Genomic DNA, 23,613 nt, shown 5'->3' with positions numbered 1-23,613 from the left:
CTGTGCGGAGTGAGATTCTCTACACAGGATATCCACTCCAGTGGTCACCCACAAAATATTTGGTTTTGGATTCCCTAACTGTTTGGCACTCAAGGGAGGAAATGAGTAAATGTCAAGTCACTTTTTCCTTTCCTAAACGTCTCATCACTTCCTCCCACCCACTTTTGTGCTCCTTAACCTGTGGTAAGATCAGACAATGCTTGTGTAGAAAAGGCTGAGCTCCTTCTTTCCACGGATGGAAAAGGTATCACCAATAGTCATTCATATAGTTTCATATTTAGCATTCTCCCCCTCAAGGTGAGGCACTGTGCCAGACTACTCCTGAAGAGCTCTCAGTCTAGGAAACGTCTTGCTGAGAAGGATATGTACTATTATAACAGGGATGGGCTGGCTGGACATCGTGTCATATACAGGTCAGCAATATCTGGAATGCAGGGTTTGCCCATCCCTGACCTACACCAGTAAGACAATATAATTGTTCAGTCATCTCACCATAGATCTTTAAGCCTATTTCTTTTTAAGCGTGACATCTGCAATCTATAGGACTACATTGGCATAAAATGCTGGTTTCATGAAATTTCCATGTGACTCCACAAAATATCAGGAAAAAATGTATAACAAATATCTGCGTGTAGCCCAAACTGAATAATTCACAATTGTGCTTATATGCAGTGTGTACAATACATACAGCTCCCATATGTCCAACCTGAAGTGACAGTATTAGTACAAAAAGCTTATGGTACGAAGGTAGGGCTAAATAGGAAAATCAAAATTTACATGATGACGTGGTCACATTTACTCTGTCCAGTATGTTGACCCCAGGCTTAAAGGGGTTGTCCCATTAAGACAACAGGGTAGGGGTTAAGTATCTAATTGGCAGGGATCTGACTGTTGGAGACCTCACAAGGAGCCTGTGCTCCCCATTTGAATATAACCACTCCATTCAACTCTCCGGAACTGCTGGAGAGTCGAGCACTTGTGCTCGGTTATCTTCAGTAGTGGCATAGAGCTGAAAGGAGCGGCAGCGTGAATGGCCACAGCTCCATTTAAACTGGGGAGCATAGACCCCAATCTCATGATAGGTGGAGACCCCAGCTGTTGGACCTCCGTGAATAGGGGATAAGTTGTCTTAATGGGACAGCCCCTTTAAATCTAGAGGACTGCAACTGATGACAGTGTCCAGCCTGTGGACTCCCTGGAGGACATTTACTAAGCTAACTCTGCCACAATTCCATCTGCGTAATATGTGTAAAAAACAAACAAAAAAATACTCTTTCACACTTGCGTTCTTGTCTTCCGGCATAGAGTTCCGTCGTCGGGGCTCTATGCCGGAAGAATCCTGATCAGGATGATCCTAATGCATTCTGAATGGAGAGAAATCCGTTCAGGATGCATCAGGATGTCTTCAGTTCCGGAACGGAACGTTTTTTGGCCGGAGAAAATACCGCAGCATGCTGCGCTTTTTGCTCCGGCCAAAAATCCAGAACACTTGCCGCAAGGCCGGATCCGGAATTAATGCCCATTGAAAGGCATTGATCTGGATCCGGCCTTAAGCTAAACGTCATTTCGGCGCATTGCCGGAGCCGACATTTAGCTTTTTCTGAATGGTTACCATGGCTGCCGGGACGCTAAAGTCCTGGCAGCCATGGTAAAGTGTAGCGGGGAGCGGGGGAGCAGTATACTTACCGTCCGTGCGGCTCCCGGGGCGCTCCAGAGTGACGTCAGGGCGCCCCAAGCGCATGGATCACGTGATCGCATGGATCACGTCATCCATGCGCATGGGGCGCTCTGACGTCATTCTGGAGCGCCCCGGGAGCCGCACGGACTGTAAGTATACCGCTCCCCGCTCCTACTATGGCAACCAGGACTTTAATAGCGTCCTGGGTGCCATAGTAACACTGAAAGCATTTGGAAGACGGTTCCGTCTTCAAATGCTTTCAGTACACTTGCGTTTTTCCGGATCCGGAGTGTAATTCCGGCAAGTGGAGTACACGCCGGATCCGGACAACGCAAGTGTGAAAGAGGCCATACTTGGCTTGTATGACACTTATTATGTGCTTTTGACACTTTTTCCACCTAAATGGACAGTGGGGTGCGGCATAAAGAAAGGGGCAAGTGGCTTAGCAGGGGGATGTGTGGCTTACAATGTGATTTTAGTTGCTAAAAATTGATCTAAAGTAAGTCGGCCAAGAAGTGGTATAGTTAGACAAAAGTTTCTAAGATAAGCCAGATCTATCATATAGCATGAGCCACTGCGACAAATGGTGTATCACAAGACTGTCTGTAAATATTAGACAGCATAGTATACCCGATTGTGTACATTAATAATGCAGGCCCATGGGCTGACGGCATGCATGTATACTTGAAGCTATAGCGCTCAAGATCACGACTTGAAAGTTGTCTTTGGTCTTCACAGACATATTAAATAATTTTTTGTATGCATTATTAAAGAGTTAAACTTTGATTTTTCATCCAAGGTATGTTCACACTGCTCTCCCCATCACCTCTATTATATATACACTATATTATACTGATAAATGTCAGCATGACCTCAGTGAGGAGGCGTTTGAATAGGGTATTAGCTAAGCATTTGCACTGCTGCTCCACTCATTGTTTATGGGGATGATAAAAAAACAGCCAAGTACTGTCTTCGGCTGTCTTCATCAGACCCATAGACCAGTGTTCCCCAACTCTAGTCCTCAGGGCCCAACTGTCGGTCATGATTTGAGAATATCCCACAGAACAGTGACGTTTCTAGGACTGGTGTTACCCGGTGCAGTAGAAAATGGTGTCACCTCCCCCCCCCCTTCCAAAGCAATAATTTTTTGGCCATATATGGGGGCTATGTCCATTAGCTCAGCAGACCCCCCCCCCCTCCCCAAAGCTTAGAGCCCCAGCACCCCCTTTCCCCCTTGCTGGCAGCAGCTCACCTAGTTGAGGTGCACCCCACTTTCGCTGGCTGGCTGACCGAGACACCAAATGCTGTTTAATTTCTTCTGGTGACCGCTTCTTCGTGTGGTCATCGTGTTCTGACCTGACAGTCCGGACGAGTCACATAGGGGACGTCCATCGCGGCGCTGCTGACGTCCCTTCACGTCCTTCACTGAGCCTGCCGACCGGGGCTAAGGGGGGCTAAGCAGACAGATCGCCGCCGATGTTGGGGGGGTTTTGGGGGTGCTAGCAGACAGATCACCAATGGGGGGGGGGGGGGGGAAGGATGCTAGCAGTCAGATCGCTTACCGGGCAGTGGCAGATCCAGAGCCTGGTCTCGGGAGGGGCACTTCCAGATTATTTTCTGTCCGCCGCCACAAAACAATGGTGCTTATAGAACAGACTACACAGTGTAGAGGTATACTGTATATTGTGTGGCACAGTGTATGCTATATGTGTATAACATAAACATATTTCACATGAAAACTTACAATTACTTGGCCTGGCCCTTGGGGTACCCAGACACCACTTCAACACTTTGGCTGGGGGACTCGGTGGAGCTGATGTTGTGTTTTATCCTAATGAGAAAGATTTAATAATAAGCATTTGGAGAAGGAGTAGTGGGGTCGCAGAGCAGGGAGAGGCTGGTGATGCTACTAGGGGGCTCATACCATGGGGGGGTAATAAAGCCCACCATAATGCCCCCCCTTCACCCAGTAGAAATAATTCTCCTTATAATGTGCAAAAAATACCCCCTTGTAATGCCCCCAGTTGAGCTAATGTCCTCATCGTGCCCCCATAATGTGCCAGTATAAAATACCCCTATATAGTGGCCCCAGTAAATGCCCCCATAGTGCTCCTCTCCCCCCTTCCTCCTAGTGCCCCCCATAATGTACCAGTGTAAAATGCCCCATATATAGTGCCCCAGTAGATGCTCTGTGTCCCCCATAATTTGCAAGTATAAAATACCCCTTCTTAGTGCCCTCCGTAGATGACCACATAGTACTCCTCTCCCCCCTTCCCTATAGTACCCACCATAATGTGTCCCAGTATAAAATGCTACTGTTTAGAGCCCCCCATATAAAATACCCCTTCTTTGTGGCCTCAGTAGATGCCCCTATAGTGCTCACCAATAATGTGCCAGTAAGAAGTGCCCCCAATAATGTGCCAGTAATAAGTGCCCCCAATAATGTTCCAGTAATAAGTGCCCCCATAGATGCCCCTTAATAATGTGCCAGTAAAATGTGCCCCCGTAGATGCCCCCCAATCATTTGCCAGTAACAAGAGCCCCCCAATCATGTGCCAGTAACAAGAGCACCCCCCATCAAGTGCCAGTAACAAGAGCACTCCCCATCATGTGCCAGTAACAAGAGCACCCCCCATCATGTGCCAGTAACAAGAGCACCCCCCCATCATGTGCCAGTAACAAGAGCACCCCCCCATCATGTGCCAGTAACAAGAGCACCCCCCCATCATGTGCCAGTAACAAGAGCACCCCCTATCATGTGCCAGTAATATGAGCACCCCCCATCATGTGCCAGTAATAAGAGCCTCAGGCCCCCCCATCATGTGCCAGTAACAAGAGCTACCCCCCATCATGTGCCAGTAATCAGAGCCTCAGGCCCCCCCATCATGTGCCAGTAACAAGAGCTACCCCCCATCATGTGCCAGTAACAAGAGCCCCCATCATATGCCAGTAACAAGAGCCCCCCATCATGTGCCAGTTAAAGAGCTCCCCCCCTCATGTGTCAGTAACAAGACCCCCCCCCCCTCATGTGCCAGTAAAAGTATTGTATATATAAAAAAAAAAACCTCCATGTCAGCGATGCGATGTAGGCCTCTTCCGGCCTGTGTCCCGCGCTGTACAGCTCAGGTGGTGCGATGACGTCATTCCGCCGCCTTCACCGGCCTCTGATAGGCTGCCGGCAGCCTATCAGAGGAACAGGGAAGGGACACTCCTCTCCCTCCCCTGCCCCGGCGCAGCATCCATCTGTATCGCTGTTCTGGGGACGGCGATACAGATGACTATGGAGATGAGTGCTTCCACAATGGAAGCGCTCATCTCCCTGTGCCCTGCCGCCGCCGCCATCAGACTGGTGTCACCCGCACCCGCCGCACCCCCCTCGCAATGCCACTGCCACAGAATGAATAACTGAGGTAAATCATGATGCATTGACACTAATTTTATCAACTGCTCAATACTAAGGAAATCCTGAAAACCTGACCGGCTAGAAGGCTATCTTCCACTATCTTCCGCTTTCTGTTAGCCAGATAAAATGCTGCAGCAGTTCACACTCTAGAACTACAGCACACTGCGGTTTTTTGTCCGGCCGCCTCTAGGCATGTTTGCCGTGCTGCGGCTTGACCTCTGGCCTGCCCTATTATAGTGAATGGGGCCGGAGTGGACCTCCGGCGGCTTGATGGACTTGCGGTAGCACGGATCGGGCAGGCTGTTCCCCCGCCGGAACATCTTGCAGGAAAAGGCTACCGCAAATGTGAAAATAGCCTTAGTAAATGATCCCCAGTGTCTTGATGCAGACAATCCATTTGAGGTAAAAATTGGATAGGTCCTTAGTGGGCTAAAGGGGACATATTGTCAGTTTAGATCCAAGAGCTATCATCAACACCGTTCCTGCAAATGAATGAGCTGTGGTAGTTTCTCTCGAACGCCAAAGACATTCGGGTGCTTGAGTGCTGTGGTCCTTTCTTCAGGAGAATGCTGGTGTCAGCTTGTCAGAAATGACGGCACTTTCAGTGCCCCTTTAATTATGGAAAGTCCATTTGGGGAAACGTTAGACTTCATTTACATCAATATATAAACCAGGTAGAACACTTTCCATCCCTCCACACACAGTGATGTCTTTTTGTAGCAATCACCGTTTCAACTTTGACGTGAATGTTCTTAAGATGAAGTCAGAATGACAAGAAAAATAAATCAGGAAAGGTCTAATAAGCTATTAGCGGTTGTCGTTTAGTTCTGCCCCGAATAGGTATAATGAATTACAGCCATATAATTCCTAAATCCGAAAGAGGAACTTTTGCCAAGAGGTAGTGAGAAGAAAAAAATTGGACCCAGTCAGCTGCGTCACAAACCAGATTTGATCACTCCCGTCTAGGGTGCCAGGAGATTTGAGACAGATGTTCTCAGACACGCCGCATGCCTAAAACATTTCCAGGGGACGGGCTCCAGTGAGAGAGAGGGAAGGAGAGTGACTTAATAACGGCAGAAACAGCTGGAGTATGCAGGAAGACACAGGGCTCTGTTCTCCCCTAGGTGTTCAGCCATCCTCTTTGCATTACATCTGCTTGTCAGAGCTGGCTGTTTAAGCTGTCATGCAGCGTTCTCCACTTTTTAGTTTTTTATTTTTTTTTGCACTTTCTCTCTCCCTGTGAATAAAGTGCAGCATTGTGATTACTAATCCCACTCTGGTGACTTGACTGTAAATGTGGTCTTGGAGTCGATCCCGGAGTTCTGTCTGTTAATCTCCCCACTCCTATTTCAGAGACATCACTGGATGCTGAGCGGAGATCCCTGACGAGCTGCCTTACTTCTCCCTCATATTTGGTCTTTTTAATACTTTTTTTTCCCCCCCCCATACTTGGAGAGGAAATCAATGGATACCAAGCTGATCTGTCTATTTTTCCTTTTCTCTGTGCCTCCACTGGCAGTGGGAAACCAAACAGGGCGCATCAAGGTGGTCTTCACACCCAGCATTTGCAAAGTGACCTGTACCAAGGGCCGCTGTCACAACAACTGCGAGAAGGGAAATACAACTACGCTTATTAGTGAAAACGGCCACGCTGCTGACACACTGACTTCCAGTAACTTCAGAGTAGGTGAGTACTGTCACAGATGTCACTAGATATGTATGATTTCTGCTATGTTTTACAGCACACAGTCAGAGCCATTATAACTAGATGGACCGTTGTGGTCATTTGGGCAGAATGCTATTTACTAAGAAACTACTCGTGCACAGATACCTAGAAGAACTGTAGCGGTTACCTGTGCACCCGTCTATTTTCTGCCTGTTGGGGCAACTGTATGGGCAATGAATGTCGAATAGAGGGGGCAAATGAGAGGGATAAGTGCCTTACCTGATACAGCCTACTACATACAGCAGAAGAAGAATATGTAGAGGATGTGTCGCAATGGTGTGTGTGCTGTGTGCTCTCCATGCGGTAGTGACCCCCTTAATACACGTGTTTCCAGCCCCGACCAGGAATGGAGGCGGCATCACCTACTGTACATATACTTAATGCAATAGGACGGGTCTTATTTGCTCTTTTTATTTCCTAAATCCTTCATATTGTTGGTTCCTTCTCTATGTATCCTGTCTACGTTTTCTTCATTCATTTTTCTTTAATGAGTCAGCGCTCCTGTAATAAACCACTGTGCTCTTCTAACATTTACAGTGCTCTCACTAGACGTCCTAAACACATTTCCCTCATATCCAGGGCCTGCCTGCTTTCAGTGTAGCAGACGTGTGCTATGAAAGTACAGTAGATGCTTCTCAATGTCAGTATATCGGTGCACAAGCCGTATGGCCTCGCTGGTAATGGAGACAGAATGATAGACACAATAGATTTGGTTGGAAGTGTTGTGACACTGTTGGTCTACCATAGGAAAGTGCCACAAAAAGCTAATATGATGCTGGAAAAGTGCTCCATTTCTGTCAGCACCATATGATGACTAGAAATACGATGCATAGATGGCCATTGTAGCAGGGCTACAGCAAGTCTATTGATTTGTGTGCCTCATGGTGTACTGTATATAGCTATGTGTCTTTTAGTGGTATGCAGTCATTTGAATGGAACCATGCACACCCTATGGTACACGCATCAACAATACCTCAATGCCAGCAGGTGCACAGCTATGAGGCTGGTTGTCACAAGGTTTCTATTCATTTATTTGTATAGGGTTCACATTGCTTGTCTGATTCACTCGACGTCCACTGTGATTCAGCACATATTTCTGCCCATATTTGGTTAGCTCGGCTCATAATGTCAGTAGCAGGTGGAGAGACAGATGGATCAAAGCAACGAGTCTAAGGCTACTTTCACATCTGCGTTTTCCCTTTCCACTATTGAGATCCGTCATAGGGTCTCAGTAGCGGAGGAAAACACTTCAGTTTTTTCCCCCATTCATTGTCAATGGTGACAAAACTGAACTGAAGGGAACGGAGTGAACCAGAATGCATTCCGTTCCATTTCATTGCGTTCCCATGACGCGCACAAAAGTGCAACAAGCATCGTTTTTGAGTGCGTCCCAGGATGCGGAGCAAGGCAGATCCATCATGACCCACAATGGAAGTTAATGGAGATGGATCTGTTGTCTCGGACACAATAGAAAACGGATCCGTCCCCCGTTGACTTTCAATGGTGTTCGAGACGGATCCATCATGGCTATAGAAGGCATAATACAACTGGATCAGTTCAAAACGAATGCAGACGGTTGTATTATCATGACAGAAGCGTTTTTACGGATCCAGCAAAAACGCTGGTGTGAAAGTAGCCTAGGAACAAGGGTAGTAACTGAATGTGATGCAGGATTAGGGCGTGCCTACCAGAGGAAATCTTCTTGGGGCCCAAACCCCATATCATCAATAAGTCTAACAGATTTAGTTTGACAGAAATAGACCCTCCATTGATCTGATATGGATGACTTATCCTAAGGATTGCACATTAATAATGAAGTCCTGGAAAATAAACTTTCATTTTACTATTTCTATTATTTAAATGTATCATTTTTTCTGTGTCCTCCCATAATAATTTCCATAGCAGCTTCCTCCCCCCTTTTAAGGAACGTATAACTTCATTGATCCTGTTCTTCCTGGTTAAAGGGGTTGTGCTAAGATTTAAACATCCCACCGGATGGGCCATAAGTGCCTGTTCGATCTTTTACCCCCTCCCCCATAGGGGTGGTTATGTACGCTGCCGCTTCATTCATTCTCTTGAGCTCTGAGTTTAAATATTGACCCAACCACGTTAAAGGAAATGAATCCCTCATCACGATCTTGGACTATTATCTACAGTAATGCATGAGTAGTGCTGCAGATAAGAAGTCCATTGTCAGGACCGCCGTACATGCACACAGGAGTCCTCTCCATTATGTTAGTACAGCAGTCTGGACTTTGTATCTCAGTTCAAATTTGAAAAGAAAAATAGCAATCTGGACTTTTCATGTGCAGTACTACTCATGTATGACCGGAGTGCTGAATTCCTTTAGGGGGGGTTTGTGCACAAAGCCCTTTTTGGAACGTTTTTGTTCTTCATTTTTCTGATGTTTTTGCCTTTTTTTTTATGTTGATGTTTGTTGAAAGCCAGTACTGAAATATAAAAAGCACGGCAAGCAATGCTTTTGGTGTTTTTTTATTTTTTATTTTTGGTCCATAGTATTTCTTTAAAAATGCAGCATGCGCTGGGTATGGTGATTTTTCAGGTATTTGCCCATAGGCTTCTCTGTTGATGCTTGTGGGTGAGCCTCTGTGTAAACAGTAAAATGGACATGGGCTTTGGATGAGCCCCTTTTATGCTAATGGTGTTGGGGGGGCTGCAGAGGTCAGACTTTCCACTGATATATTGATAGCCTATGCTAAGGATAAGTCATCCAAGTTAAAGTCCTGATGAATACCTTGAAAAACATACACCAGCAGGTAAAAAAAAAAAAAAACACAAAGAAATGTAAAATCCAGGACTATAGCTCCATGACAGCCAGGACTGAAAATGCGGATGCCGGGTATACATACATGTCTTAGTTAGAGATGTCCATTTTCACAAGAGCCATATTCTTTGTTGCTAGCAGTGTCTCGAGCAAGTCTTGACCATTGCTTATAAAATTGACCTACTGAAAATAATATAAGATTGTTATACTAGAGTTTCCCTATAAAGAGGACCTGTAAACTGGTCTGATTCCTGACCTGTCTACAGACAATCCCATAGCATCTTTTCATTCCTCCATTATTCTATTGTGCCACCTGGAAATTGACAATTGGGCAATACCATTATCTGTTTGTCTGATCATAAATCAGCTTAGAAGGTTGTTCGGGAGAAGTCAGGGAAGGACTGGAGACCGAGCCGTCAGACAAGCTCTCTGATGGATTTCAGCATTCTGTAGTTTGGTATGCAGTGTGATACATACAAGCTGCAGAAGCCAAATGATAGATCATTTTAAATTTTCTGAAAAATTCATTTCATCCGAAAATACATGCATTTAAGGCTAAGTTCACATATGCTCTGCAATTCCAGGATTCTGTTTCAGCGTAGGAACAGAATACCAAAAACTCTGGATCATGCATATGCCGGCACCTGACAGATACCATTGACTGTAATGGGGTCTGTCGGATTTCCGGCATGGATTATAGCATTCTACCAGATAAAATACTGCTGTATGCAGCAGTATTTTAGAGAAAATGTGAACCTAACCTTAGAAAATAAAATAAAATACTTTCACATGTCTAAAGCCTTTACACATTTTAGAATAAACCAGCCATCAAGGATTTAAATTATTCAGAAAATGGAAAAATACATTTCTTATCGTCCCCATCATGTTTACATTCTAGTCTTTGGTTCATGTCGGCAATGCTGTTTCATTGCTCTTTAAAAATGCAGAGGATTTGACTAACAGGGAAGGAATTTACCTGTCGTAACTTGTAGGTGCTGGAAGTGAACCAGCTGCTCTCACCTCTGGACGTGTTCTCCTGTAATAGCGCCAGGTCTGGAGAAAATGTAACATGCACTTTGGATTATAATGAGGGTAACCTCACTTCATGCCGCAGTTGAGTATGCTGCTTGTACTGTGATGAAGCATTGGAAATACGTACAATAACAGTGGCATTTTCTTGGCCGCTAATTAGAACTACAAGGCCCGCATGAGTCATGCTGTAAACCCTTTTATATATTCTGTATATTACCACTACAAAGGGCTACAATGTGTAAAACAGCTGTTGTGCACAAGGCCATTCTAAAGATGTACTGGTGGGGTCGTAGCTCCTTTATCTTCCTCTGGCATGCCACAGAACGCTTGTGCTGCTGATTTACAAGTTGTATTATTGTATGTTGTGGAATAAGACGCTGATCACATTCATGTAAACTGGTGCAAAGTGTTCATAACTACTGAGCAGCATATCTAGTTTAAATAAACAAAAAGTAGGATATCAAAAATAATAGAGGTGTCCTAACTAAATACAGTCATCATAGCAAAAAACACAAGAGAAAAAAAGACCCTTAAAATCGCAAGTTTATTTCTATTCATTTAAAATTAGACCCGAGGATAAAGGTCACCAAGAGGGCCCAATGGTTAGGAAACCCTAATGGTAAAGTAGGTACATAGTCACAGGTAATAATCGATATCTCAAGATATATACAGCATAACGGTACCCAGGGTATTGAGGGGTGGTGTAATTAAAGGAGGGGGGGTTGGGGGGGAGAACCTTCCCTGTAGAAACCCTGGTCTACCCTCTGCCCGGAGATGGCCCCTAGTGGTGGGGTCTCCCCGTCCTTGTACCTGTCCTCATAAACCCTGGGAGACCCTAAATGGTTAGACCTTGTATTGACATCACTCCGACGCGTTTCCCCCGGATTAGTTCATCAGGGGGAGGTATAGGTTAGATAAGGCCCAAAAAGAATGTATGAATAAACACCAGATGTATGCTGATAATTATAATGAGGCTAGTAACGCACATATCAAAGTACTAATAGAAATGGATACATCACATGTAGTTCCCAGTGGAAGCGGAAGATGCTACCTAAAAAATAAAGGTGTCAACCCACCAGATGATATACTGACAGGAAGATCGTTGGTATATATGGAGAAGATGGTACTTACATGTGGAATGTCCCTGTACAACCTATCGCCTAATGAGTGCTTGATGATGCAGAGAATTAGGGGTGGAAAAGCTGGATTTAAATACTGCTGCGGTGCGCATGTTACCACCGCCGGTAAAAGTCCTTTCGGCGTGCGAAACGCACGCCGCGCCGTGCTCACTTCCGGGTAGGTGGAACGCATGCGTCACATCCAGTTTAGCGCATCGCATGGTTGCCAGCCTAATCCCGGTGACAGGAAAGGGAGAGGGCACTTGGAACCGCAATGTTCAAGGGTAGGTTGACCCAATATACAGTAATATGCCTAGGACAGAGAAAACTACCAGCATTAGGGTGTACCACAAGTAATGATAACATGTGTTGATAAAAAAGTCCCTACTCTGGTCAGTGTCCAAAATCGTTTATTGTGCAGACATATTAAAGTATATCTAGTTTACCATAATAGTCAAAAGATTAACACTATTTGCGTGATCACCCTCAGACATCAGATTTGCTATAAACCATCGGTGTATTAATTTATAAGATACGTAGAGGGAATATAGTAGCCGAGTCCCTAAATAAATATAGAGATTTTTTACTTAACTCCCACAACTCTCCATTACACTACGTGAATCTGTTCCCTACCTAAATCAGTCTCTAATATCAATAAGTTAGAGGCAAATACACAATTACGGTAGATGTAAGTGGCAATGAAGCTGCCATTAGTAATTATTGAATGCTTCCCGCATTCATAACAGGTAATGAGACTATGAATAAACCGAGGCAGAAGCTACAATATCTAGAAAAGTAAAAGTACACAACGGGCCTGAATTGTGTACCATGAATGTGCATCATAAGTGACCCCCCTCTCTAAATGAAACAATTAAAGGTGAGTCTTCCGCACGTCATTAATATGCTCGCAAACCCTCCTTCTCAACTCCCTAAATGTTTTGCCAATGTAGTCCTTAGGACAGAACATTGGCAGATGTACATGACCCCTTTGCTTTTACAGTTAATAAATTCCCGGAAGGAGAACGAACATGTGACTGTCTTACAAGTCACATGCCTTACAAATACCGCAACGGAACATCCCTAATGGTCGGCGGTCCAGCCATGTACCAATTGCAGCTGGGGACACATAATGGCTGTGGACCGGATGGTCCCTCAGACTTCTTTCCCTGCGATGGGTAACGCTGGGGTGGGGGGAGATGGTCTGGGTCCATCAGTAGGATCGGACAATATTTCTTCAAAATGGTCTTAACTTCGGCATTGGCCACATCAAAGGTGAATATAAGGTGAATATAAGGCGAATGAGTGCCTGTTCACTATCAGATGCCCTATTCGGAGTCAATAGGTCTTTTATTTCTTTTGCCAAAGCACATTGAAAGACTTGCCTCATGTTGCTTTAGGATAGCCCCCTCCAGTGAATCTATTATAGAGTTTTCTAGATTATATATGAAACTCGACAAAGGTGTATGGACGAGCACTCTAACAGTTGGCACACATTTAATGAGGATTTAATCTAATAGGCTAGCAATATAAAATAGATAAAACAATACAATAAAATACAAGTGCATAAATAAAACCACTATGGGGTAATTGGTAATAGTAGGTATTGATCAATATCCAAACAATCTGGTCAATCCTAAGACAAGGTGATGAAGATGGTATAGAAGGCCTAGCGTTATGGCCTGGATGTCTATAGGAGTCCAATATAGCTCCACAGGTTCTGGCAAGCTGCCACTATTAAGTGCGTTCAGTGATAGTCCCGTAGCATACACAAGTATTGTAGACCACAATAAAGATACACTTGCCGGCTTTTCAGCCGCTTACCTCCCCTTCGTATGAGACTTCAGTCCTGCGGTTTGCTCAGACTGGATAGATGGGGCCCATTGAGTGCGGCGTCTCCCGTTGTTAGGTACAATAACCGGGCTTGCCGACTATAATAGCGCTTACCTTTTCTTATAAATAATGCACTTAGCTTTTGCGGGTAAAGCGCGTGAAACACCCCGGTTGATGTGAAGGGCCAGCGTCTCGCAATGTTATGTTTGGTGTCCGCGTTGGATACTTGCGGAGTAGTGCTTGCGTCACTTCCTGTAGGTTCCGGTAGTGACGTATTCCTTGTGTTGCGTCCGATAATTCCAGGCTGCAATTTTCGAATGTTTAATATTCCAGATGTCAAAGTCCTATTTGCATGGCCATGCAATTGAAGAGGTGTCGACAGGTATATGGCGTGAAACCCAGACGCGTTTCGGGAGAGTGACAACTCTATTTTATATTGCTAGCCTATTAGATTAAATCCTCATTAAATGTGTGCCAACTGTTAGAGTGCTCGTCCATACACCTTTGTCCAATTTCTATTTTTCTTAGAGAGGTAGGGTGTCCTCTCCCTGGACTTGTAGCACCATATCATAGGCTATATAGGAGAGCAGCCACCACTTACTCCATTTCTCTATATATGAAACTCGTCAGTGTTCGAAGAGTTTCTCCGAACCCTCAGATACTGTCCCCTTGGAATCCCTTTTTATGGGGGAAGGGGTGATAACTGTCCCAGTGTAAGATTGAATGGGTGGCCGTCGATTTTCTGAAGATTGTGCTGGTAAGTCTGTCCCCTTGTTTAGAGACTTTTACATCTAGGAGTGTGGTGCACTCGGTCTGTACTTCGTACGTAAATTTGAGGCCAATTTCGTTAACATTAAGGGTGTCTACAAAGTTGAAAAATTCCTCCTTACTGCCATTCCAGATTACGAAAATGTCATCGATATATCGTGTCCAGAACGCTATTTTTTCGTTCCACCACATATCATGGTCCGGGAAAACAATGTTGTCCTCCCACCAGCCCAGGAAGAGATTAGCATACGTGGGCGCACAGGGGCTGCCCATTGCTGTCCCCCTGAGCTGGTGGTATAACCGTGAATCAAATAAGAAGAAATTATGTGTGAGGGTAAATTCAAGAAGCGTTTTAACGAAGTAGTTGTGTGCCCTACAGTAAGTCCCCCTTGTAGATAAGTAGTATGCTACTGCCATGAGTTCTTCTCATGAGGAATGCTACTATAGAGGGACTCCACATCGATACTGGCCAGAATATAGGAGGGATCAGCATTCAGGGTTTCTATTTTGTTCAAGAAATCCATAGTATCTCTGGTATAGAGAGGACAAACTCCCGCAAAACCTAGTCTAAATACAGTCCACATTTCTGTGTGAGGGAATTGACGTCCGATACTATAGGGCGGCCTTTTAAAGGACTCATTCCCTTATGGACTTTGGGAAGTCCGTAAACGGTAGCAATCTGTGGTTTATTAGGTAGCATAAAGTTGTATTCTGACATACTAATGACTCCAAGCCAGACTTCAAAATGGTTTGGAGTTCTATCTGGAACACCTCTGTGGGATCCCTTGGTATTACCTGATATGCTTTTTGCTCTTTTAATATGTCAAGACACATTTTCCGGTATTTATCATTACCCATTAGAACGAGATTGCCACCCTTGTCAGACGGTTTAATGATAATGGACTTATCCCTTTCTAAGGTTTTTAAAGCATCCACCTCCTTGACCAACATATTCCTATGACGTAAATAACTAGTGTCTAGTTGTTCTAACTCAGAGATCAACAACTGTAGGAAAATTTCAATGTATTCATAGTTTGTGGGGAAGGAGGGACCCTCGCCAGGATTGCGTGAGCCCCCTTCTAAGAGTTCCATAAATAGGGTTAGGTCTTATAATTCGCTCTCCTTAATACCCAGTTTTTTGCTTATTAGTATTATTGAGATACTTTTCCATTTTAGTTTCCTACAAAACAAATGGAGGTCCTTGACCCAAGTAAATAGCCTAAAGTCTGTCGGTGGAACAAACGAGCGGCCCCTCCTCAGTACCCCAAACTCTGTTTCATTAAGGTTCCCGAAAGGAAAGGTTCATAACCTGCAGATCATCGTTTATATCCGGTATTCGCTTCCCTTGCTCCTGTCGCGCAACTGGTAAGCGGTCTGCCCTTGTGCTAAAAAAGAAGCAGTTGTGCTGGTCGACGAAGATACTGAGGAGGAGGAAGATAAGGAAGGAACCCATACCTTAATATGTCTGCACTATAAACGATTTTGGACACTGACCAGAGTAGGAACTTTTTTTTATCAACACATGTTATTATTACTTGTGGTACACCCTAATGCTGGTAGTTTTCTCTGTCCTAGGCATAATCTATTGGGTAAATCTATCCTTAAACATTGCGGTTCCAAGTGCCCTCTCCCTTCCCTGTCACCGGGATTAGGCTGGCAACCATGCGATACGCTAAACCGGATGTGATGCATGCTTTCCACCTACCCAGAAGTGAGCACGATTTAAATCCAGCTTTTCCACCCCTATCTCTCTGCATCATCAAGCACTCATTAGGCGATAGGTAGCACAGGGACATTCCACATGTAAGTACCATCTTCGCCATATATACCAACGTTCTTTCTCTCAGTATATTATCTGATGGGTTGACACCTTTTTTTTTTAGTTAGCATCTTCCACTTACACTGGGAACTACATGTGATGTACAAATCGATTTATTTTGGTCCTTTGATATGTGCGTTACCAGCCTCATTATAATTATCAGCATACATCTGGTGTTTATTCATACATTCTTTTTGGGCCTTATCAAACCTATACCTCCCCCTGATTAACCCATCCGGGGGAAACGCGTTGTGGTGATATCAATACAAGGTCTAACCATTTAGGGTCTCCCAGGGTTTATGAGGACAGGTACGAGGACAGGGAGACCCCACCATTAGGGGCTGTCTCCGGGCAGTGGGTAGACCAGGGTTTCTACAGGGAAAGTTCTCCCCCTCCTTTAATTACACCACCCCTCAATACCCTGGGTCCCGTTATGCTGTATATATCTTGAGATATCGATTATTACCTGTGACTATGTACCTACTTAGGGGGGATCCAACGCTTGACACCCCCGCTGATCAGCAGTTTACTTGTGCTCCAGTGCCAGAACTACACAGCTCCATCCACTGTGTAGTGGACAGAGCATAACTGCTGCACTGCTTCCATTGAAGTGAAGAAGAGGAGCACCCCAGTTACCAGCCTTGTCTACTACACAATGAATGGAGCTACTCCGAAACAGCTGATCAATAGGGATGATCTAATATTGATGGCCTATTGTAAGGATAGACCATTGGTATCAAAATCCTGGAATTCTCCTTTATTGCCACTTTATACAAGCTGACAAGGCAATTATCGGGAATGAGCTTTGTGCATGATAGTCTTCCCATGTAAAAGAGCCTTTAGGTTACCGCAAACATGTAACCAGCTATTTTCTTTACTTGACAGATATGGAACACTGCTGTATTAAAAACTGAATTAAACTGTGTTAGTAAGTTTTACCACAGTTTTTGATGTGGCTGTCATTTTTAACATACAGCATGTAAAATAAATGTCTTTCACCAGTAAAAACTACAACTGCATCACCATGCATTTTTGATACAATTTCCCCCGCACCTCAACTGCAACATCTGAATATATTCTTCCACCTATGAGCATGTTCACTGTGTGAAACACATTCCATGTAGGGAAACATCCTAGTGGGCTACTCCCCAGGGGGCCACCGGAGCCCTCGTCACAGCCCCCAACAAGGTACATAATGATCTGATACTCTCAGCATTAATTAATGCAAGGAGCTTCAGGTATTCCTAATGGGTGATACAGACGGTGATACAGTTGAATACTGTGTTGAGTGCAGCAATATTTTGTGCTGCACTTTGGTATTTCTGCTAGGGTGGTATTTTGGTGGTGCACTACAGTATTGCAGAGCCCGCCTACTTCTTTTATCTCTGCCTATTTGTGTTGTCTCTACCTTCTTGTGTTGCCCCATTTTCTGTCACCCATCTATAACATGGGACCACTTTAAGTTTCTAGTCCGCCCCTGGTGTAGGAGCATGATTTCCTGGACTGGACACTGCACAACAGTGGAGGTCAGGCAGATACACATGGCATTGTAAATCATAATGCTGTGCAGTGAGAAGTGTCCAGTCTGGGGAATCATGCTCCCACATGGAGCCTCTTTTCTGCAGTGGACACGCTCCTCTGATCTAAAAGAATTTTGGTGCGACAAAGTTTATATACAAAGTTCATAACTAGTAGGCAAGATTGTTCCGATGTTTGATAAGAACGATTTTAGCCAGCCTTGTGGAGATCATTCAGTTTTACTCCAATTGATTAGATTGAGGGGTTAGTAATTACTTCCACCAGAACTTCTGGCCCTTGGTGCCAGGGAGTCAAACATTGCTGCCAATGTGGCCATACCCCCAAGACTTACAAGAAGCTCTGGTATGTTATGTCTGTTATTCTGGTGCTCTGCTTAATCGCAGGTTCTTTAATGGAACACACAGTTTCATATGGTATGAAAAGATGAATAGGAAAGGTATTCCCTATCTTTCATAGGGGTAATATGTCTTATCTTGTCACTTCCAGGAATTGTATCATGAGATCATTCCCACCGTACTCACACTGTGTGGTGAGGTTACGAAATCCAGTGAAAGGATGTGCTCTTCATGGTTACCTCTCGCAGGTCTGTACCTCCAGGCCATGACTAGCTTGTATGAGGCAGAGATAACTTACATAACTTAACTGCAGTTGTAGAGAGAGATTTTTAAGGGTTTATCTCATAGAGACAACTCCTGTCATACCATAGGGTGGCAGTTATCCTGCTTCCATACACAATAGTTTGTGACAATTATCTGATTCTCAGCTCATCATGATTTTTCCTTTGATTACATGTAAAGTAGTAAAATGAATGTTGTCGATCGCTGCTCTTGGTTAGTAGATTAGCAGAGCTAGCCACAACACGATAGAATGATAAATACTTTGCATATTACAGTATTTAGACGTGAGTCATTACAGCACTGAGAATCTTCCTTGGGGTAGGTTCACATAGAGGATTTTGTCCACCCCCAAATCCTCTGCGTATCCCATAGCAGAAACTGCTGCGCTGTGCTGCGGTTTCTGTTGTGGGTTTTCATGTGGACCCGCTCATCGAATGGATCTAAACCACAAGCAGCTTTGCAAGGGGTCCTCGCGGTAACTGCACCTAGGATGGACCCGTACATTTGGTTGCAAATCGGCTGCAATGTGTGAACTGGGCTTAATATTGAGAGAAGGGAGAAGAGCAGACAGATTCTGCAGCAACAGCAGCTTGATGAAGGAATTACACACACTATGCAGAAGCCAAATGGTAGAAACTTTTTGAATGAAAACTGTAAAGGACCATTCCTTCCCGCTAACTGCCTACTCATCAATGGAATAAAGAGCTGCATTTACATTCAGCAATCACCTTCACTGTATGGAGACATACGATAGCTACTGCCATCGCTTGTCCTCATACAGATTCATTGGGAGTCATTTATGAACATTTTTGTGCCAGGGTTTGGCAAAAAACAGTCGCAAAACCCCATCTGCTACACTGTTTTATTGCAAGGAATTTACCATCTTTAACACCTGAAAGATGGGCTGGAGTAGTTTTTACTCCAGGTGTATGGACTGCCCAGAGGGGAAACATAGACCGTCATAAAAAGCTGGTTTCTGTAAATGACCCCCATTGTTTATGGGCAGCAGATCGCTGTTTACTTAACATGATCCTATGATTTAGTATGCTGTACAAATGATGAATTCACCTGATGAATGAGCATTTTGATCAGCGGCACTATCTGAAATGTTCGTAGTAACGTTCATTCCTGATAATCGGTCTGAGAATTGTGCTCTTAAAGGGGCTATCTCCTAATGTAAAAAACAGTCTCTTTCTATCAAAATTAGAACCAGCCCTGTACCTTACATGCATCAGGGAGATCTCCAATTCTATGCTTCATTACTTTGCTAGATTTAATTCAAGTTGGCGTCTTCTTTCTTATTTTTTGTGGGACAACCCCTTTAGAGGAAATACATTTTTATCTGCCAGTTTAAAACCAGATAGTAACATATATCCTTTTTTTGTAATGTGTTTTATTTTCTGGTTACAGATTTATTTATTCTATTTCTGAGTATGATTATGGAGTCTGCCGACTTGCCTGAGCTTAACAACATTTAGAAATCGTTAAGACAATTGCCCTACGGAAACCTCATGGGCCATAGACACAATTGTCTGGAGGGGACCTCATTGATTTCTATGGGAGACCTTTCTAGGAATACTCTGTGACCTGTGCAGAGGTCATTGTAAAAGGAATGAATTGATAAGCTTTAGCGATCATCTATTGTGAATGGTGAATCCTGTCTTATCTATACACAGAGGTGGTATCATTACAGGTAGGATTAGAATGACAGATAAGCAGGTAACGGTACAGACAGTGGTGCCTATTATTAGGCTTAGTGGCCAGTGTGGAAACTGCAGAATTTGGACATGGAATATTAAAAAATACTGTATTGTTCAAACTATAAGATGCATCCAGGATTTAGAGGAGGAAAATTAAATATTTTTGATCAGACCACTGATTGGACCCCCAATCTTCATCCGACCCCCAAACCAGACTCATTCTTCATCAGACCTCAGATCATACCCCCACATTAGACCCCCCCAACCTCCATCAGCCTCAGATGAGTCCCCCAAGCTCCATCAGCCGCAGATCAGACCCCTCCAACCTCCATCAGATCAGACGCCCATCAGCCTCAGCTCAGACTCCACTTAGTCTCAGTTCAGATCCCATTAGCCTTTCAGACCCCCATCAGACCTCAGATCGGACCTCTCCATCAGCCTCACATCGGACCTCTCCATTAGCCTAATATTGGACTTCTCCATCAGCCTCAGATCGGACCTCTCCATCAGACTCAGATCAGACCCCTCCATCCGACTCTGATTGGACCCCTCCATCAGCGTTAGATTGGACCCAGATCAGACATTAAAATAAATAAATAAAATAAACTTACCTCTACTGCTCCAGACAGTGCTGCCACTCTGCAGATCTACTCACAATCTGTAGTTTTATTCCGACCCTCATTGTACTATGATCTGACGTCGCACAGTGTCAGGTCATAGTGCGCACCTACGTTTAATACATCTGGGTGCTGCATGCAGTCAGAACAGAGTCCAGAGCGGGACCCGGAAGAAGACCAGGGAGGATGAGTAGAGCCACCAATTCTTCCCTCACTGCTCCCCACGCTTCCCGCATGCTGATGACCACTTCCATAATGGAAAAAAAGTGAGTCTTATAGTCCCAAAAATATGGTAACATCATCAAAAATTATTTATAAATATATTAGACATAAAAATGGGATTTAAACAATAGGTCATTTTCTGATGACACATTCCCTTTAACTTTCCATTTAGAAATCAAAGTGCCAGAGTGTCTATAGCCTTAGTTTTGACTTGGTTTTACATACTCCTTGACTTACAGGTTCCAGCTGCTTGACTGTTACTGCTCGGTCTTAAACAAGCAATCCCACAAGAGCTGACTAATTTACACAGAATCTTGTGGTGGAACGATATCACTTTTGGTCACAAAATTAGTTGACTCGTGAAATCAGATCAGAGAGACACTGAATTAATTTTGTGCACTAAGGGAGATCAAAAGAAAAAAATATGCCATTCAACAGCTGGCTATTCATTTTTGCCTTTCCCTAAATCAGCTGGCCACTGGCATGAACTATATAATGGGTCACTAACCTTTCACAAAATGTTTGATATATCAGAGACATGTGAAAAGTTGTGATCATTGTGGATCTTAGTGCTGAGCTCTCTTCTCCTCCCTGCACGAGAGGTGCTCCATAGAAGTCTATAGGCCTGTGTCAATTCCGTCCTCAGCAGTGAGACGAGAGCGTGCGATATGCGTGCACTTCTCTCCCCTTATTTTGGGGATCAGTGGACGTCTCAGCACTCAGACCCCCACCGTTGACAACTTTTTATATGTCTCTATGACATATCAAAAGTTTTGTGAAAAGTTACTGACCCTTTAAATGCTTTCCGTCATCAGGAACATTGTTATTAAACTGGCTGACTTTACACATGTGCTGAAGTCAGCTGAAGCCAACAATGTTTGTTCCTTCTTTCCGTGTGCCTCCGTTTTTGTGAAAAATGAACTTTTATTTTATGCAAATGACCCTTTAGGATCAATAGGGGTGTTGCCATTACTCCTAGCGACTCTGTTCTCCCTCCTCTGGCCACGTCCGCATCAGGTTGATTGCGTTATCACATGACCCTGCCTGGCCCTGTCAATCAACATGATGAGGGCGTGGCCAGAGGAGGGAGAATGGAGCCTCTAGGAGTAGGGGCAGCATCCCCATTGCTCCAAGAGTGTCATTTGCATAAAAAAGTTATTTTTCACAAATACGGAGGAACATATAAAGAAGAAAAAAAGCCTGTTGGCTTCAGCTGACATTAGCACATGTGTAAAGTCAGCCAGTTTAATAAAGATGTTCCTGATGACAGAAGCCCTTTAAGGTCAATTGATTCTCCATGTAGATTTTACAGCATTTTTTTTATTAATCCATGGCAAATCTGCTAGTGTTAGATGGATTTTGCCTTAAATATGACCTAGAAAGATCAACAGTGAAAATCTGCATCACGAATTGACATGCTGTGGATTCCTAGATCCTCACGGTAGGTCAGCTTGCATGCGAAAATGCCCACAATGTATGAGATTTGTAAAGTCTCGTCTCTTTAGCTGGTACTGTATTTACACAGTTAATCTACATGCAATACGCATCATGTGTAGGTGGCCTAAGGACAAAAATATAGTATAAAAAATATATATCCCTTGTTAATTTATAGTTACAAGGTGAAATAAAACTAGCAATATTGAAGAAAACTAACTTCTGAGATAATTCAGGAACTGTGCTTGTCTGATAAAGATATACGCTTCTTGGAACAACTTTCACTCACAGCTTTTCAGTCCTTATTTGGAAAAATGGTCTGAGGACCATACCTTATGTAAGTCTGATTTCCTTTCTGACAAGCGTTATGCTAAACATGCTGCCAAATCATGCTACTGTATTTAAGGAAATTGGCAGAGCTATGAAGCATGTGGCTGGAGCGGAGACGATTTCTCCAGAGGTTGTGAATTACTTTTAATCCCTGTAGGTAATTGAGCCCCTCTGCTCTAACAATGCAGAAAAAATTTGTATATATATTTATTGAAAACAGTGTGCGTAATTGTTTTTCCACACACAGCAGAGCCATCAATCACAATGCGGCGACATGCTATATACATTTAGAGTTTTTAGTCCGTTCCCCTTGGATTTCAGTCAGTTCCCCATGGATTTTACCCCTCTATGCTGAAATCCGTAGTCATTTTGAAAGCCATTTTTGAAAGCAAGCCATAAGAAGTGTCTTTTGCAGTTTGCCACAAGCCATGTAGAGGACACAGCAAACATGTGAAAGAAGGTGTTTTGGTCATTTGAGACCAAAGTTGAACTTTTTGCCTAAACACAAAATGCTGTATGTGGCAGAAAACGAACACTGCACGTCAGCCTGAGCACAGTGTCCCCACCGTGAAACATGGTCAGAGTTGATGGAAAGATGGATGAAGCTAAATACAGGACAATCCTAGAGGAAAGCCTCATAGAGGCTGCAAAAGACTTGAGACTGGGGCAGAGATTCACCTTCCAGCAGGACAACGACCCTAAACATACAGCCATGCATGTGTTACAATGACCCAGTGAAAGTCCAGAGGTAAATCCCATTGTGAATCTATGTCAAGACTTGAAAATTGCTGTTCCCAGAGGCTCTCCGTGCAATCTGACTAAGGCTACTTTCACACTAGCGTTCGGGTGTCCGCTCGTGCGCACCGTTTGAAGGGGCTCACGAGCGGCCCCGAACGCATCCGTCTGGCCCCAATGCATTCTCAGTGGAGGCGGATCCGCTCAGAATGCATCAGTCTGCCAGCGCTCAGCCTCCGCTCCGCTCAGTGAGCGGACAC

General features: G+C 44.2%; 1 protein-coding gene across 3 annotated transcripts in view; it reads left to right on the top strand.

Annotated features, from left to right (window-relative positions):
• Positions 1-23,613, top strand: part of LTBP1 (latent transforming growth factor beta binding protein 1) — a 382,180-nt gene that overhangs the window by 183,559 nt on the left and 175,008 nt on the right. The window contains exon 5 of one of the 3 annotated variants that reach the window (XM_040429548.1): positions 6,601-6,768. The exons of 1 other annotated variant lie outside the window; for it this stretch is intronic. In XM_040429548.1, coding sequence (XP_040285482.1) covers positions 6,601-6,768 — 168 coding nt within the window. Of the gene's footprint in view, positions 1-6,096; positions 6,769-23,613 lie in introns of those variants that run through there. One more of the 3 variants, XM_040429550.1, reaches the window with a different exon arrangement.

The sequence above is a fragment of the Bufo bufo genome, chromosome 4 (genome assembly GCF_905171765.1).
Source record: "Bufo bufo chromosome 4, aBufBuf1.1, whole genome shotgun sequence".
Taxonomy (NCBI): domain Eukaryota; kingdom Metazoa; phylum Chordata; class Amphibia; order Anura; family Bufonidae; genus Bufo; species Bufo bufo.
This window is presented reverse-complemented; position numbering and strand designations above follow the sequence as displayed.